The 18,487-nt window shown below is 48.1% G+C and overlaps 1 protein-coding gene across 2 annotated transcripts in view; it reads left to right on the forward strand.

The window, feature by feature from the left end:
* The window catches only part of CUL5 (cullin 5), a 677,835-nt gene that overhangs the window by 484,100 nt on the left and 175,248 nt on the right, over positions 1-18,487 (forward strand). For both annotated transcript variants that reach the window (XM_085621507.1, XM_085621508.1), the window contains one exon: positions 8,096-8,227. In XM_085621507.1, the coding sequence (XP_085477633.1) occupies positions 8,096-8,227 (132 nt within the window). The remainder of the gene's footprint in view (positions 1-8,095; positions 8,228-18,487) is intronic.

The following is an 18,487-nucleotide window of genomic DNA, read 5'->3' on the forward strand; positions in this document are numbered from 1 at the left end:
TAGACTTCCGACTCTTTACTTAACTTCCTCCACATAAGCACCTACTATCTAGTTTCATAGTAGAACAAAAGTGATAAATAATTAAACATGCAAGTAAAATAATAAAAATAATCATGTACTGTAAGCAACAAACTTAATTGTCTTTAGGTGCACATTTAAGTGTGACCTTCCCTAACTTCAAAGTCATCATTTTTTTAACCTTGGGCGGATGGGAGGCAGAGCTCCGATTTGGATATGTGGCAGTGGTTCTTTTTGTTGGTTCTCTACCCACTGAACTGTCATTAGTCATAACCTACATAGGTTGGGTCCAGTATTCATAACATCAAAAAGTGAACTGATACATGCCTGCTTAAGAATGACATTGGTTCATTCCCTATTTTGAATGATTGGAATAGGAGACTTTTGTGTGTGCTGCTGGCGGAATGTGTTGATAATTTCACATGCCTTATACTATTAACTTTAGAATGTTTAGATATCATTGCCCCCTTCTGATGGGGGCGTGGCCAAGCCAGCCACGATGGCGGTAATGCAGTGCTGAGGCTCCGTGACCGGGCGCCAATTCATAGCGTCTCGGAGCGTTGAAACGGGCGATCGTCAGCCCAGAGACCACCGGAAGACACCTGCACGGCAGAGCAGTCCCGATGGGCGCCCGAACACGTCAGGAGCAGTAGTGCCGAGGCTTCCTCCGGACGGAGCTGCTGGTGCCGCAGCCCGCGACCCAAGATGGCGCCGGGGCTTCCATAAAGGAGACGGGGGCGGAGCGGGGCGCTGAGGACGGCGGCGCGGTGCGCTCTCCTCGCACGGCAGTTCGGACGGGAGCAGCCAGCAGCACCTCTGGGGATTGCGGACCGGAGCGCTCTGGGGCGGATGTTCGTTGCAGCCACACATCGATCCGCCATCTTGGCTCCCGGGTGCCCGCAGTGAACCGGGATTGGACATCGACGTCGCCACCGGGGACCCCAGGTACCCTCCATACCTGATTCTCGAGGAGGCGGAGAGGTGGCGCTGGGATCCGGCGAGAGCAGCGCGACCCAGGGACTCCCTGACCCTCTTACTCGCTACCTGCCTGACTTCAACATGGCCGCTAAAGGGACACTAGCATCTCTCCTGCGCCGCCGGTGAGCCCTTCGCCTTAGTGACTGTCACGACGGCGGCCCGGACGGCCTCCCTGCCATCTCTCCAGCACAGACCACCTGAGGGCCCCCCGGGGTCCCGGGGGCCCTGGAGATCGGAGGAGACCGACGCGACGAGCTGCACCGGCACAAGGCGGTGACCAGCCCAACACCCGGCGCCCCGGACACCGAGCGCCCTTCAAGCTTCCCACGCCACAGGCCTCACAGACTACTTCCTGGAGTGCTGCGGGGTCTTCGCCTCTGCTGCGGGCCTCTGGACGAGACTTGGTTGGGGTGGTGGCTGCAGGGATCGCCCGGGGGTCCGGCGGAGGGTGCAGCCGAGCCCTGAAGACGCCGAACGTGATCCCCCACCCACGTCATCGGATGCAGGCGAGCTGCCTGTACAGAGGGTAGGCCATAGGGGTTGCCGCGGTCTGCCGCCGGGGGCCCCCAGCGTCCTGCCAGTGGAGAGAGCCCCGAGACAGGCTCGAGTGGCCGCTCCTTCGTGGTCCTTTATCACCGTACCCTTCCTCCTCCCATGGACCCCAGGCGCCGCGGCAGGCTCTGGAGCCCTGGCCGGCGCCGCCGGCCCTTTGTCCGCCCCAGGAGAAGACAGGATGGGGAAATCAAAGCCCGCGCCGCACCAGGCGGTCCCGGAGACAGCTCCAGAGAACATGCCTAAGACCTCGACCTGGTCTCCCAACACGGCGTCCTCCACGGAACTCTCAATCTCGGACAAGCTGGACAAGGTCCTGGCCGCCATTGAACTATCCCGTCTGTCCATGGAGGAAAGGCTAGGTACCCTAGCGACGGATGTAAACCTGCTCCGCGATGACCACCGGAAACTGGCCGACCGGGTACACACGGAGGAACGGACGATGGCGGAAATACAGCCAAAGCTGAAGGAACATCAGATGACACTCCAGGGGGTCCTTACCCGTCTGACCGCGGTGGAGGAGCGCGCTACCGACTTGGAAGGTCGCTCAAGACGCTGTAATATCAGGGTGCTGGGGCTCCCGGAAGGTATCGAGGCAGGAAATCCCATAGACTACATGGACACATGGCTGAAATCCTTTACTCTGCCCTCGGACCGGACAGCGTTCTTCTCCGGGCTCACCGGGTTCCGGCCCAGAGGCCCCCGCCCGGCGCGGCGCCCCGGCCACTCCTGGCGAAGTTCCTCCACTTCCGAGATCGGGATGCGGTGCTCCGAGCGGCGAGATTGGCGGCGCCACTACGGGTGGAAAACCACCACATAATGATCTTTCCGGATTATGCTCGTGCCGTACAACAGCAGAGATCCTCCTTCCTGGACGTAAAGCGGAGACTGCGAGACAATAAGATTCAATACGCCCTCCTGTTCCCCGCCCGTCTCAAGATCATCCACAACGGGTCCTCTCTCTTTTTCACATCCGTGGAGGCTGCACAGGACTGGGCGGATCAACACTGTTCAAGGGCGCCCACTCCTCATCCCCAAAGGGGCTCGCCTCTCAAGACCTTCCGCACCCGGAAACGCCCCAAGAAGCTTCACCACATTGAATCCAGGCCCACAAGCAGCTCCCACGATTCACCCGACCTCGAGCAGATTATGCGTGAACGACGCGGGGCTCTACAAGCAGCAATTGATCTGCGCTCTACACCGCCCTCGGAACTCATAGATCGACCCCCACACCTGTTCTCGTCAGAAGGCGAAAACGACAGCGACGGCACCGTCTCGGGGATGGACCTGGCGGTGCTCCCCCACGCCACCCCGCAAACTGCGGATGGGATGCTGGACGGACGGACCTCTCCTACCGGGCCCTGAGGCAACTCAGGCATACGGACTGCCGCACTGTATCCTTGCATGTATGTCTGCCTGATGCACACGAACTCACACCCAGAGGCTGACACCCTGCACACGACGCGCATTGCTCCTTCTACATGCCCACTTAATGGATAGCTTCGCATTTGCATACCGTCACCCCCCTCATATAGAGCAGTTATCCCCCCTCGTATTACGGGAGGAAGTTTGGACGCTTCGTTTCCTAAACGATGAGTCCTCGGTATTGGGACAGTTTCCCGCACCCCCACACGTTATCAACACCCCAGTTCAAATTCGTCCCACCCTGCCATGGGGCCTCACGTCACAGACACTCCGCTTGGGCGGGCTTCCCACCTACCTACTCTTCACAGGTGCGACGCTTTCTCAGGGGGCTACGATGTACTCTACCTGTCGGGAGCCTCGGCCGACCCGCACACAGACGCACACACCCATGGCACAGCTGCCGAGCACTGCAGACATAAACATACTCACGCTCAACACACGCGGCCTACACACCCCACGTTAGCGCTATGCGATATACGCCTACGCGAAGCGACAGAAGGCATCCATCCTCTATCTACAGGAAACCCATCTTAACTCGACTGAAGTGGGCAAATTGCGAGCAAAATGGCGCGGCCTAATCTGCGCCACGACCTACTCCTCGTTCGCCCGGGGGGCACTGATATGGATTCGCCCAGGGACCCCATTCCGGGAACTTAGACGGGTGGTGGACGCTGAAGGTAGATTCGCCTTGCTGGAGGGGGTTTTGGATGGCAGGGCTGTCCTCTTGGGAAGTATATATGCCCCGAACGTAGACCAGGATAAATTCTGGGACCGGCTTACACACTCCCTGGCCCAATTCACCCATGTACCCTGGATCTTAGGCGGGGACTTTAACTGTATCCTGGACCCGAGACTGGACCGCTCACATCCCCCACCCCCGCACTCCCCCATCCTCAGACAAATCGAACGCTTTAAAACATGGGTGGCGCACTGGTCGCTCACAGACGCATGGAGATCACACCACCCTCAGGCCCGCATCTACTCTTTCTACTCCATCCCACACAATCTACGAGTTCGGCTTGACCGCTTCCTATGCTCCGCTACGCTTCTCCCGCAAGTATGCCACTCGGACTATCTAGGCAGAGTTGTATCCGATCACGATGCACATCTCCTTTGCCTCCAATGGAGACCTCCGCACCCCCCCGTCCCCACATGGCGTCTCTCACGGGAATGCCTCACAGACCAGGTCTTCACACACGACCACCAACAAAGCATTTCAGACTATTTTACTCATAACACGGGGACTGAGTCGTCGACCCTGGTCGAGTGGGACGGCTTCAAGGTGGTGGCCCGTGGGGACTGTATTAAATAGCGGGTCGGGATGAGACACATGTTAGAACACGCCCTAAAAGTGGCGGAACAGCGACTGGCCACGGCTACCAAAGCCGCAGACCAATCGGTAGCGACAACGACCCAAGTCGCCCAAGCCAAATCGGCATATCAAGCGGCGTGCACAGATCTTCGACGTCACAACTTCCGGACGTACGCCACCCGCATGCACAAGGACCGTGATAAAACGGGCACACTCCTGGCATGGCTCGCTAAACAAGACACGGAGGTTCGGCCCATCACTGCAATTATAAATCCCCAAGGATCCCTGGTGCAATCCCAAGACGAGATCCTTCAGGCATTTTACCAACACTATTCAGCGGTATACACGGTCCCCTCATCTCTCGGCCCAGGGGCCGTCGGCCACTTCCTGGACCCTCTGCCCCTCCCTCAGATCTCTACTGAGGACAAGACGGGGCTGGACGCAAAAATAAAAGCCACGGAGATTACCAGCGTGGTAAGGGCCCTGGCCCGAGGCAAGGCCCCAGGTCTGGATGGGTTTCCGCTCGAATACTACTCCACCTTCGCCTCTCTGTTGACTCCCCGTTTCCTCGCGGTACTGGACGCGGCACTCAGGATCGGTGAACTACCCGGCTCTATGAGAGCGTCGGTGATAGTGACGTTCCCGAAACCCGCCCGGGACCCCCAACTCCTGGCCTCTTATCGCCACATCACGCTACTGACAGCCGACTGTAAAATCCTGGGGAAAATCTTAGCGGATAGATACTCACAAATTCTCCGCTCGCTGGTACATCCGGACCAATGTGGTTTTGTCCCAGGGAGGAATACTTCTCACAACATTCGGCGCCTCTTTCACATCCAGGATCAGTTGGGCGGTCGATTCCCTCGGGCGGCGTGTTTAATTTTGGACCTCGAGAAGGCGTTTGATACTCTTACATGGCAGTTCCTTTTTGCCGTTCTCGGACGGACGGGGCTGGGTCCCAAGCTTCTCGCCTACACGCGCCTGTTATATACTAACCTCACATCTCGGGTTCGTCTTGGTCGCTACATCTCCCCGGAATTCGAAATACGTCGAGGCACACGCCAAGGATGCCCCCTCTCGCCTTTATTATTTGCGCTCGCGGTGGAATCCTTGGCTATCCGACTTCGTCGGGACGGGCAAGACTGGGGCATTCCACTAGCGGACGCAACGCACTGCGTGTCCATGTACGCCGACGACCTCCTCATATACATACGTGACGTGACAGCGGATCTCACCACACTAGAGACCGCCCTGGCGGAATTCACAGAGGCCTCGGGCCTGAAAGTGAATTGGGACAAATCGATGGTGTACCCCCTCCACCCGGACGTATCTCCCCAGGATGTACGGATCGGTGGCCAGAAACTACACTGGGCGGCAGAGGGTCCCCGATACCTCGGAATCAGGTTATACCACTCCCCAGCTGACCTCCACGAGGGCAACCACCGCAGGGTACTCGCAGGGATACGATCCTCCATTGGGTTTTGGCGGAACCTCCCATTGGCCCCGATAGGCCGGGTCGCCTTGGCTAAGATGATCCTGGTCCCGCGGCTCTTATACCATTTCACCAACCTCCCAGTAATCCCGCCCCACTCCTTCTTCAAGGACTTAGACACGCTCCTCAGATCTCTCATATGGGGTAAGGGACGGCATAGGATCGCGCTAGCCAAACTGCAATTACCCACGACACAAGGGGGGCTCGGCGCACCATCATTCGAAGCCTACTTCCTGGCATCACAGCTCCAGTGGCTCTCCTATTGGACTGCGGGCAGATGCACACTCGAAACATGTACTGCCGCAGGTAACATACCCATACCGGAGTTACGCCGCCTACTCATACCGGGGTCTCGCCCCACACGGACTTACCCCCTACAAGTAGACATAGCCCGGAAGTGCGTACAACGTATACACCGCATGGCGCCAGATTGCCCTCCGTACACACCATTGCTACCGCTGGTCGGCTGGCCCAGACAGGGAGGGTTCTTTACTCCCGCCATGCTGCGGGAATGGACGGCAAGGGACATCACCGAAGCGGAAGTACTGTTCGACGACTGACAGCTGCGGTCGTACCGGCAACTCATGGACGAGTGTGACCTACCCCCCGGCCAATTCTTGCGTCATCGCCAACTCCTCAGCCACTACCGGCCATACGCCGACCTCACCCTGGGAGGACCCCCCACACACCCGGTTCTCCACGCCATATTACGAATGGGGCCGGGGCGCCACCACACTACATGGTTATACAAGTCGATCAGGGAACTGACACCCCCGCTCCTAGGACCCCTACGGACCCTCTGGGAGGAGGAAATTGGTCGACCTTTCCACGATAGCGAATGGGAAAGAGCAATAGAATTCCCCAAAAAAGTCTCCAGGAATGCCCGGTTCAAGAACATACAGTGCCATATCCTACACAGGGCCTACCTAACACCAGCACGCCTCCAACGCTTTTACCCCGACACGATCTTCCTCTGCCCTCGTTGCCCAGCGGGGGACGCTGACTTTTATCACATGTTCTGGACGTGTCCGGGCATTCAGACCTATTGGTCATCTATCCACTCAACACTCAAGGAACTTACCGGGTTGACCCACCTGACCACCTGGGAGGGCTGTGCATTGGGCATACTGGGACGTAGGAAACGACACAAAATACCAATGCGTTTTGTATCCCTAGCCCACTTGCTGGCCAAGCGCTGTATAGCCATGCACTGGCGTGATCCATCGGGCCCCCCGCTGGCGGCATGGGCAGGAGCGGTTCTTAAATGGGCAGCTGCTGAGGAAGAGGTAATCCGTGCGGAAGAAGCCAAAGGTATCCGCAAAATCCCTATTTCCCTAGAATGGGCGCTCCTATTGTACCAATTCAGACAATCCCAGACCCCGGAAGCCACAGCCACTGCCGCCCAGACCCCCAACACGGTACAGCCTTCTGCTATACAGGCTCCTGAGACAGTGGATCTTCCACCACTACTCCCTGTGCCATCACCGGACCAGTCGGGTCCGTCTTCGTCACTCTATCACACTCAACGGCCCCCCACATCACTCCACACATCCGCCTCCCCCTGAGCGAGCAGCAACTGCACTGTCGAGTAGGCAAAAATGGACCCATCGCGTACGCCCACTCAAACACTACACACCCCATGGCACACCCCAGTTCAGTTCTCCCCCAAGTTCCCCTCTATGGCAATGCTCTGCTACAACACAGACCACATCCTCACTGAACAAGATATTGATGTACTCCCTATGTTGACGGAGGTCTACTCTAATACCTATGTACCACAACTCTCTCTGCGACACACGCTGTATGTACGTTTAAACCTCAAAATGCCAATAAAAAGAATTTTCAAAAAAAAAAAAAATCATTGCCCCCTTCTGATATGACTATTCAAAATAAGCACCAGAACCTCGCTCTTACAACATTGCAAGTAAATTTCACTTATGATTACAAGCAACCACTGCTGTTCTCTAATAATTAATATATGTAAAAGGCAGTGTGTGGTAATGAGTGTTTGGTTCAGTGTCTAAGAGGTTGCTACTTCTAGAGACTCCAGTGACAAATTGATTGTGCTGGGTATCTTGCTCAGTCTGCTCACTGTTGAAATTGTATATTGTTTGAGTCTCATGATGCATCAAGAATTTCTTCACATTCGAGGAATTAAAGCTAGAAGTTAAAGAAGCTATAAGAAAAACAGTGAAGTTTTCAGCTAGTTGGAAGTAATCCTTGTGATTGTTATATTGTATATCATCTGTCCTAGGTTTGTAAGTTTGGGTTATCGATTTAAAAAAGCTGAACAATTTAACATTTTTATTTTCTTGCAGCTTCTTGTGCTAAAATATGTACAAAATAAGGATGTCTTCATGAGGTACCATAAAGCTCACTTAACAAGGCGGTTGATTTTAGACATCTCGGCTGATAGTGAGATTGAAGAAAACATGGTGGAATGGTTGAGAGTAAGTACCCCAAAACTTTGTCTGAGTGTATTTGATTGTAGATTTTACATTTAATATTTGTGAAAAAAGCTACTGGATTTTTGAATTTCCTAGCTCCTCTTGTGATTTGAGGGTTATGAAATAGTAATCCCATTACCATGTGTGTTACATAGGGCAGTCAAAATGGCATCCTCCTCACAGATCGTGTTTTCAACATGTTGTATACCTAAGTTGCTAAATCATCCCCCACTCTTTGGCATGTTTTTGTTCTGTTTCAGAATGCCAATATAATCTATAATTCAATATAATTTTCCCACAAAAGATGTGACTACAGACACCAATGTAGTTAATCAAAGGCTGATTTAGTTTGCTGCCAGTAGGTATAAAAAACTTCCACTCTTATTCTCCACTTAAGAAAAATTACTTTCTGAGGGAGTAATACACTAATTCCCTTTACCAACAAGAACAATTAAGGTGAGTAGAGGAATATTCAAATTTAAAGCTCGGCTGGCTTGAAAACTCTTAGCCGCCTTCTTTTGTTAGTTTAACTCAAAAACTTGCTTTAGATTAATGCTTGTTCAGCCCCTTAAGAGATCCCAACACACCTTAGTCTTGTTTTGCCCCATATAATTGATGTGCATACTTAGGTCTAATATATTAAGTTCTTGTAGCTCCAGTAAATCATTTCAAGGGGACAACCTTATGACATATCCTACCTACTTTACAATTTAGATTCTGGCCCTAAAATTCATTTTGCTACGTTTCTACCTGTCAGGCAGAAGGGGTATAGAATTAGAATAGATTTTACTCCGTATCGCCAAACGCAGTGTTGCTCCCTCCTTGACATATATTAAAGTGAGTGTGCAGCTTCACAAGCAACATGACAGACACCCTTCTCGAAAGCTCTTGCAGCATTCTTCCAATAAATCTGTAATGATCCCTTAAAATCAGTCAAGAAACCATACAGCTGACACTTTTTCCAACAATTAATATACATTCTAGACACAAACATAAATATCTACAATATCATAAAATGCATGTTTTCATAGATGCCGAATGTAACGCGTGCTGGGCTGATATTGGGGCTTACGTCACTTTATTTCTCTTCCTAACTAGTGCTGCCTAAAGTTCACCCCAGGTCAGTTCTGTTTTGGCTCATTTCCATGTTCATTATTGTGTTTTCTATCTCAGCCCATGCCATCGCCATAAGCCATTTAGCCAGCACCAAAGCCATACAATTACAACCAGATTCATATTTCTTGGGCTGTGGTATTGCAGTAAACAGTAATATTTCATATCTCATCAAATTGTTTTTCCCTGTCGGATTGGTAAGAGTGTTGGTGATCCATTCTAAATATGGCGGTGATAGCACAGGCCAAACCATGCAATAAAGTCTAGCATCTTTCTTCCTGCATGTGGGTCTGCACTTTGTCTGTCAGGTATATTTCACCCACTTGTTGAGGAGTGAGGTAGGTCCTAAGCAAGATATCAAATTTCAGTAATTTAAAGCATATGTAGCTAGATAATCCAGGGTTAAACCTTAGCTCAACCCTTTGTAGGACCTCTTGGCTACATGGTTCCATATGACTATATTCCCAAGTCTGTCATATTGCTTAGAAACCTTCCAGGCCTGTAGTCGAACAACGGGTCGCTGGCATCTTCTCCTAAGCAATCCGTCTTCATTGCGGCTCCTTCCAGGTCCTTAGGTCTCTTTACACCTTTCTCCCCAATGATCCTCTATTGGGTTGGGGGCTGGCAGGGCGCAGGGGAATTGTGATGCCTCGTATCTGCCTCGCAGAACAAACAGTCGCTCAGTTAGAGACACATTTGAAAGGCATCCAAATGTATCAAAACATTCCTCTTCCTACATTTGTTCTGTGCCAGGCTGGATGACCTTGTATTGTTGCTCACTAAACGTAGCTCTTTGGATAGCAGAATGGAAGATTCTTCTTGGCTGCATTTCTGTTATGTTTAATAGTGCTACTAATGTCAACCTGCTTCCAAAATGTTATGGTGATCTTGTACACCGTGTTACCTACTATGCCCATTCAAAGCATTAATTTTCTTAGCCCTAATCATTCCTTATACACACTCTAAAAATGTAGTTCTTTCTTGTTTGACATACTGTTGCAATTGATTTGTATGTAACATACATGTCATCTGAAAAGCACTGCCATGCGATTCACCTCTGTCTTCTGCGATGATCGACAGATAACTTCCACTTCAATTCCCTATTTATATTTATCATGGCAAGCAATTTTTTTAAATTATCAAGACATTCTATTTTATTAAATGTGTAATTCCAACTGTCTGCATGTGATGTTTTTGTAATGCAATGGAAAAGGTAAGGCGAGCACAGTTTGTTTTCAGTCTTCACATACTTCCAGGAAGCAAACGCTCAAGTCACAACTGCTTGAGTTCAGTTTAGTGCCCACATTTTGTGGCTTATAGGTGAACACATTTTTTCTGGCTTCGACTTGCCCACTCTTGGTACACCCGCTTCGATATTCTGAGTCTATTTATTTCTTCGTCATCAGATTCCCAAACAAAGCAAATGCACCAACTATTCGGATTGGATCCAAACGAGTGAAACCTTTGAATATATATACCTCCTTACGTATGCGAAGCCGACTGTGTTTGTTTGAATAGCTTTAATGTACTCTTTCCAGCTGTTTGTATATTCATTAGTATGCCTGTTGTGTTTGCATGAAACCATTTCTAGTCCTTAAATAAACATTGATCTGTAATAATTGTGTTAAGCTACTTGCCCTATGTGCAATCTGAGCAAGTCTTTTGTTCAGTAACAATTACATTATCTATAAAGATATGGCCAATGGTATGCATTTCTCACTTCTTGTATTGGTGAGTGTAGTGTATAACCACAACATTCAATCAGCTCACTCAGTCACTAAATATGTGAATACTTTGTTTGGTTGACAGCAAATTCCCTGGAATCTCACAAAATAAGAGCCCTTTTCATAATTTCTTACATTTCTGTTTTTTGTGATACTTTCAATTGACAATTATTTTAGCTGTAATTGTGTTACATTCATCACTAAATGTGTTGTTTTCAGTGACTGAAGTTACAATGGATGTAAATCTTTTTGCATCTAAAAATAGATTGTTCTGTAAGTAAAAAGTGCATTGAATGCAAATTTGCCATCTGTACTTTAAAATTGAGTTCCTTTGCTATTGTGTATTGTAGTGCATCTTTCTTAATTAAACATCCTTAACATCATTAATGGGTAGTGTAATAAATCTATATCAATCATCTAATGCTTATTTTTTCATAAGGAGTATATGGTAATAATTCTACTGAAATTCAAACACATTAAGTTATTCCGGTTCACATCTATAGTCTTCAAGTGTATTTTTCACTATATCAGAAGCAATTGAAGTAATTTCTGAAATAATGTCTTTACTATCATTTTTGTATTGGCATCTATTACAGTAATTGTTCCTTGAATATTCTCTACATCTATTTCTTTTAAGAGCCTTAACAGCAGATTTTCCGCATTATAGTGACAGTTGTTAATCCAATTAAATCACACCGTATCATTTTCTGTCTCTTTAAACATTTATGAAAAACATTCAGATTTGTATATACCGGACCTGTTTTTTTAAATTTCTAGTGAAACAACACTCACCCACTCTTGACATATGCTGTAAGTGTCGGTGTGTACGTTGTTATACCTAGGATCTGCTTCTTTAGCCAATGGCCCTGTTGCCACTTTGTTTAATTTGTTTATAAATTCCAAACACAAGTTCTCACACTCAGGTGATGCATATTTAAAAGTACAGTTAACAATTCTTGCATTTAATAGATATTCTGGTGGAGCTACCATACTCTGTGGGTTACAGATGTCCTTCCATGGCATTGCATTATGGGTTTTTTTGAGGAAATGTGGTGCTTGAGTGTTGAACCTCTGGACAAAAATGTGGGTTCTGTTGTACATGGGTGATCTTTAAGGTGTATATACCTGACATGTATAGGAGGAGGATGGGAGCACACCGCCTCACATCTGAGCACTCAATTTGCCTCAATGCATCATGGTAAATGCAGTGAATGATAACACTTCCTTCTGCTGTGTAACTCTAGACACATGTTTCAGGATTAATTCTTTCATCAGTGGAGAGCCACAAGTCATTTTAGGCGTGTTTATGTTTGAGATTTATAAAGCACTCAACTACCCATGGGTGTCTCGGCGCTGAGGACAGCCAGCTTATACCATATACCGAAGGGACTTAATGATTAAACAACCAGGTTTTCGTCACTTTCCTGAAAGTTAGTAAAGACTGGCATGATCTGATCTTTAATGGAAGCGAGTTCCAAAGTTTAGCAGTGGTGACAATAAAACGCTTATCGCCCCATGAAGCAGTTTTGGTGCGTTGCACTCGGAGCAAAAATGCAGTGGATGAGCGAAGGGCCTGTGCTGTAATAGAAGTCGCTAGCTCTCTGATTAGAAACTGAGGTCCAGTTTTACGAGAAGCCTTGTAGGCAATGCACAAGGCCTTGAACTTTATACGATTCTTCACAGAGAGCCAGTGATACTTCTGGATGACGTGGGAGATTGGCTTGTATTTAGGGGTTCCTGACAGCATTCTGGCTGCTGCGTTCTGGATTGATTGTAGTTTCGAATGACCTTGTTTTGGGCTTTCACAAGAAGCTCATTACAATAGTCAATGGTAGACATGACAAGTGTACTAACCAGAGTTTTTCCTGCAGTCAAAGGAAGAATTGGTAAGATCTTTTTTATCATACGTAGTTTGTAAAATGAAGCTGAAACCACCGAGTTGGCATAAGGTACAAAAGTCAGTCTGTCATCATATATGATGCCTAAATTCCTAACCCTAGTAACTGGGAGTGGAGGGAGGCCCAGTAAAGAAGGGCACCAAGAGGAAGACCAGACGGGGGGATAGCTTGCAGAATGTCATAACCTCTGTTTTATCAGAGTTCAACTTAAGGCAATTGCTGGTCATCCAACTACTGATGGCGAGCATGCCTCTTTAAAAATTGGCTGCTACCTTTTCCCCATCATTATGTATAGTCAACACCAACTGCGTATTGTCTGCATATGATGCAAGGCCCATCCCGTGTCCCTTAATTACTCTGGCTAAATCCGACACATAGATGTTAAAAAGTGTCAGACTTAGGGATGAACCTTGCGGAACACCACACGGGAGGGCCAGTTGGGCAGACTGAAAGGTGCCAAAATGTACCGACTGAGTGCGGTTGGTGAGGAAAGAGGTCAAAAGTGCTCTAGCTTTTTGCTGGATACCCATTTTAGTGACACGGTCGATCAAGATGGTATGATCGACCGTGTCAAAAGCTGCTGAGAGATCCAGCAATACAAGAACAGCCATGCCTCCCTGATCCAGAATAATTCTAATATCTTCAGCCGCTTTCATGAGCGTGGTCTCTGTTCCGTGGCCCCTACGAAAACCAAACTGAGTGTCGTCTAGCAGATGATGATCTTCAATATACTTGGAGAGTTGAGTATTCATCACCTCTTCAAACATTTTGGCCGGGAAAGGCTGGCTAGCTATCGGCCTGTAATTTTTTGTGTGAGTTGGATCCAGGTTTGCTTTTTTAGAAGTGGTTTTATGATAGTTTTCTTCCAGGTAGTGGGATATATACCTGAAGCAAACATTGCATTACAAATGCTAGATAAAACAGGTGCCACTTGTTCTATGACTGGTATGAGTGCAGCCGGAGGACAAGGGTCCGTAGCAGAGCCTGATTTCAGGGAAGTGATTATATTGGCAATCTGATCAGGTGTGGCGTTATCAAATTGTAATAAGGAGTATTCAGTGGTACTACTTATTGAGGACTGATCAGCAGTGTTGGTCTGAGATGCAAATTTGGAATAGATGTTGTTTACTTTTTCAAAAAAGTAATTCGCTAGAGAGTCACATAATGACTGTGAAGGTGCTGGGGTGCAGGAGGATGTTTGACCTGACAATTTGGCGACTACTTGATAGAGCTGCTTATTAGAATCTTGCGCAGATTCAATCTGAGCGATGTAATATTTACTATTTTCCTGCACGATCAATAGTTTATATTTGGTAAGTGCTTCTTTATAAACAAGTTTCTCCTGACAGTTATAAGATTTACGCCATTTTCTTTCACAGTTTCTACACAATTTCTTTTGTTCTCTGAGGAGTTCAGAGAACCGAGGGGCTGACGGAGAGCTCAGTTTTTTTGAGAAAATGTTGTTTGGCACCAGCAGATTAAATGCATCATGTAACCAGTTGGTATAGTTTACTGAGGCAAGGTTGGGATCTGAAGAGACAACTGGTTGGGTTGAACATAAGTGTGTTTTAAGAAGCTGGGGATCTATACTTTTCCAAGCTTTTATGACAGCCGGCTTGTTTTTTAAGGTACTAGAAGAGGGCTTGTTATCAATATGAATGTTAAATATAATCGCATGATGGTCAGACCAAACTAAAGGGAGAATACTCTGTAGACGAATAGCTTGGGAATTTGAGAAAAGGCCATCTAAAGTGTGGCTGGCTTTGTGTGTGGCATTTAAAACTCGCTGTGATAAACCCACCGCTTCCAGATCTAAAAGTAATGTGTTGGTGTCCTTATCAAGATGGTTTTCCCCAAGATCGTGAGGGTGGGTTCAGCTGCCAGTGGTTCTATCAGGTTACTTAGTGTAGAGAGAAATTCTGTCCAGGGTCCTGGGGGGCGATAGAGTAAAATGCCTTTAAAGGTTTGAAAGGAGGTGAGCTGGATAGAGAAATATATACCTTCACAGGCCAAGGAGGGGATATGATCGATTTTTGCTGTGAGATTGCTGCGATAAATTATCGCCAGCCCACCACCTTTTTTGTTGGCTCTAGCTTGTCTTAAGACTGTGTAGCTCTCTGGAGTAGCATCAGTAAGGTCAGGTCCTGATGAAGGATCTGTCCAGGTTTCTGTAATAAAAAGAACCTCAAGATTGTGATCAGTTAACAAGTCCGCTATCTCATATTTGTGTTTAACTAGTGAGCGTACATTTGAGTGCTGTGCTGATATTTCCACTGTCAAGATAAGAGGAGTGCGCTTTAAAGGCATTCCGATTAGGTCGCATAGAGGGTATGTAATTACAATGGGGACAAGCTTTAAAAGGCCCACTGTTGGCATCTAACACCATACGTGAGCACGCATTAATGGGTGCTGGGCGCAGATTTGAAAGTTCCATAACTGAGTAGCTAATTTTCTTATGGTCCGGAGGCCAAGAACCTGGGGGGGCCTTGGGCCGGTCCAGGCACGGACGGGCGCAGACGGGCTTGCCTTTGGCACGCCCACTGCGCGTGCGCATTAGTGTGAACCTAAATACTGGTGGGGGCGCCAAAATACTAGTGCGCTAACCCCAGCAGGAAGTGGTTACTGCTCCCGAAAGCCCTCCACGCAACGGCACTTGCCGCGTTGGACCGGGGCCAGGGAGAAAGGGCAGGTAAGAAATTTACAGTGCAAAACAGTTTAAAACCAATTTCTTTTAAAAAGTTCAGAACGATCGTGTAGCAGCAATGTAGTAGCAAACAAGTAAACTTTCAGGCAATGATTAAAAATAAAGGCATCCACACAGCACATCTAGCAGCGTCCCTGGATTTTAGTTAACTGCTGCGTCCGCTGCGCATTAGTGTGAACCTAAATACTGGCGGGGGTGCAAAAAAACTAGTGCGCTAACCCCAGCAGGAAGTTCTTACTGCTCCCGAAAGCCCTCCGCGCAACGGCACTTGCCGCGTCGGACCAGGGCCAGGGAGACAGGGCAGGTAAGAAATTTAAAGTGCAAAACAGTTTAAAAACAATTTCTTTTAAAAAGTTCTGGAAATGATGCCCAAAGTCTTCTAAGGTCTCTCTACCACTCATTAGATGCAGATGCATCATCACAAACTTGTCAGCTCAGTAGCTAAGGGAGCCTTTTCATCAGGAGGGTGGGAGCACAATACCTCATACCCTAGCACTCAATTTGCCCCAAATGCATCGTGGTAAATGCAGTGCATGATCACATTTACCTCAGTAGTAGTCTTTAATGTTTTACCCTTGTTCGTGCAGCCTTACTCTAGACACGTGTTTCTGGATTCATTCCTTCATCAGTAGAGGGAGCAAGAAGACGTTTTGGGGGTACTGAAAATGCTGCCCAAAGTCTTCTCAGGTCTTTGTACCACACACTGGGCGCAGGTGCATCAGCACAAGCTTGTCAACTCAGTAGTTCAAGGGAGCCCTTTCAAACAGGAGGAGGGTGGGCGCACACTGCCTCACATCCCACCTCTCACTTTGCACCAGTGCATCATGGTAAATGCAGTGCACAATAACATTTACTTCAGTAGTAGTCTTCAATTTTTCACCCTTCTTCGTGCATCCTGTGCTGTGTAACCTAGACCTATGTTTCTGGATGAATTCCTTTATCAATATAGAGCAACAGGTCTTCAGAGGCTTTTGAACAGGTTTGGCACTTTTTGCGAATCGCATGGTCTGATAATTAACACCACCAAAACCAAGACCATGTGTATCAACCCGTCCAAACGCTTTAAAAATCACTTTACCCTGGATGCTGTCCCGCTGGACAATGTGGAGGGTTTTGATTACTTGGGAATTTGCCTTGCTAAAGATATGAAATGGGGTCCCCACCATGCCAAGATGCTCTTAAATCATAAGAGGACATCTGGCGCCATCTTGAGAGAACAGCGTCTTGCTGGGTGTAGGCCTGTGGCCCCTGTGCTTGCGGTCTATGCCGGTAAAGCCCTGTATGGTTCTGAGCTTTGGGGCTTTCAGAATTTGAGTGATCTTGCCACGTCGGAAAATAAGTTTGAGAGATATGCTCTCCTTACCTTCTTCGACGCCTTTGAAGCCTCTATTTTTTGACCTAGGGAGACACTCATTCCAAGATATAGTACGTCTGCGCCCCCTTTTGTTTTGGGCTCGCATCAAAAGGACTGCCGAATTGTCCCATTATGCGGCAGCTCTTGATGAGCTTGTTGCAGCGGACTCTGGGAGTAAGATAAAATGGCTAACAGACCTCCGGAAACTTTTATCTGCCATTGGCCTAAATGAGGCTTGGCGTAGCCAGACACCACCCACAAAACAGGTTATAAAAAAAATATACTGGGAATGGGTACAGTTACAGGTCACTCAAAATCCAAGACTGGGGAAACTGGCGGAGGGTTTCCTCCAACACCTGCTCATTGGAACCCTATTTGGACTTTATCCAGATCCCTAGACACCGGGTATTATACATGAAGCTGAGATTTGGGACTCTTCCGACCAACAGCTTTGTTGCACGCTGGAAAGGGCCAACCATGACACCTTTAACCTGCCCGGGCTGTGCTTATCTTAATGAGTCGACTGCACATCTCTTGTTTGCCTGCCCGGCGTACAGGCTCCCTAGAAAGAGGTGGCTAAAGCCGGTTTGCCAATTGTTGGGCCCAATGAGCCATCGTAATGCTCTCCGCATCCTATGTACAGATACCTCCTCTCTTCCCCTGATATGCGGGGTGGCTAAATTCTTGGGCTCTGCCTGGCTAATTAGAAGCAAGATACTGGCTAGGAAGCCTCCCTGTCTAATCAGTGCAGACATTAATTGTGATCAGCATTTACTTAGCTAAGGTTCATGGATTGGGTCCCTTTTTTCCATGTAGGGTTCCAGTCCACACATTCAGTTTTAGATTTTTTTAAGGTCTTTTTAAAAAAAAAAACTACGAACCATAATTTGTATTGGAAAATGTATTGTATAAGCTGTGTTAGATGACGATTTAATCACTTTTTAACAATTTTAACCTTGTAAATGTGTTTATTTTTATTCGGAAATGTACTGCTTTTATGATATTTTCATATCGAATAAAGCTTATACTACGAGCAACAGGTCATTTTGGGGATGCTAGAAATGCACATGATTGACATTTACCCCTCACATTCCCTGCACAGTTGAAAACCAGATTTCCCCTGTGGAGACATTTTTCCCTGTAACAACATTGCAATTATCAGAAAAACAAATGTCGAAAGACTCCTAACTCTATGGAGAACCTATGAAAAAAACGATATGCTTGGGAGAGCCATTGGATCAGGGGCAACGTACCCGAATCGGAGCCTTGACGAGGAAAGTGTCATGCAACGCGCGGTTTAAGCTTACTCATTTTAATTTCATGCACCGCACCTACCTAACTCCACGGGCTCTGAGTCTATTTGGCACGGGCAGAGGGGACAACTGCCCACGGTGTGGCGCCGCGGGTGCGGGATTTATACACCTGGCCTGGGACTGCCCGCTGGTTGGGAGGTTCTGGGTGGGAGTGGTG

This window comes from Triturus cristatus, chromosome 8, assembly GCF_964204655.1.
Source record: "Triturus cristatus chromosome 8, aTriCri1.1, whole genome shotgun sequence".
Taxonomy (NCBI): Eukaryota; Metazoa; Chordata; class Amphibia; order Caudata; family Salamandridae; genus Triturus; species Triturus cristatus.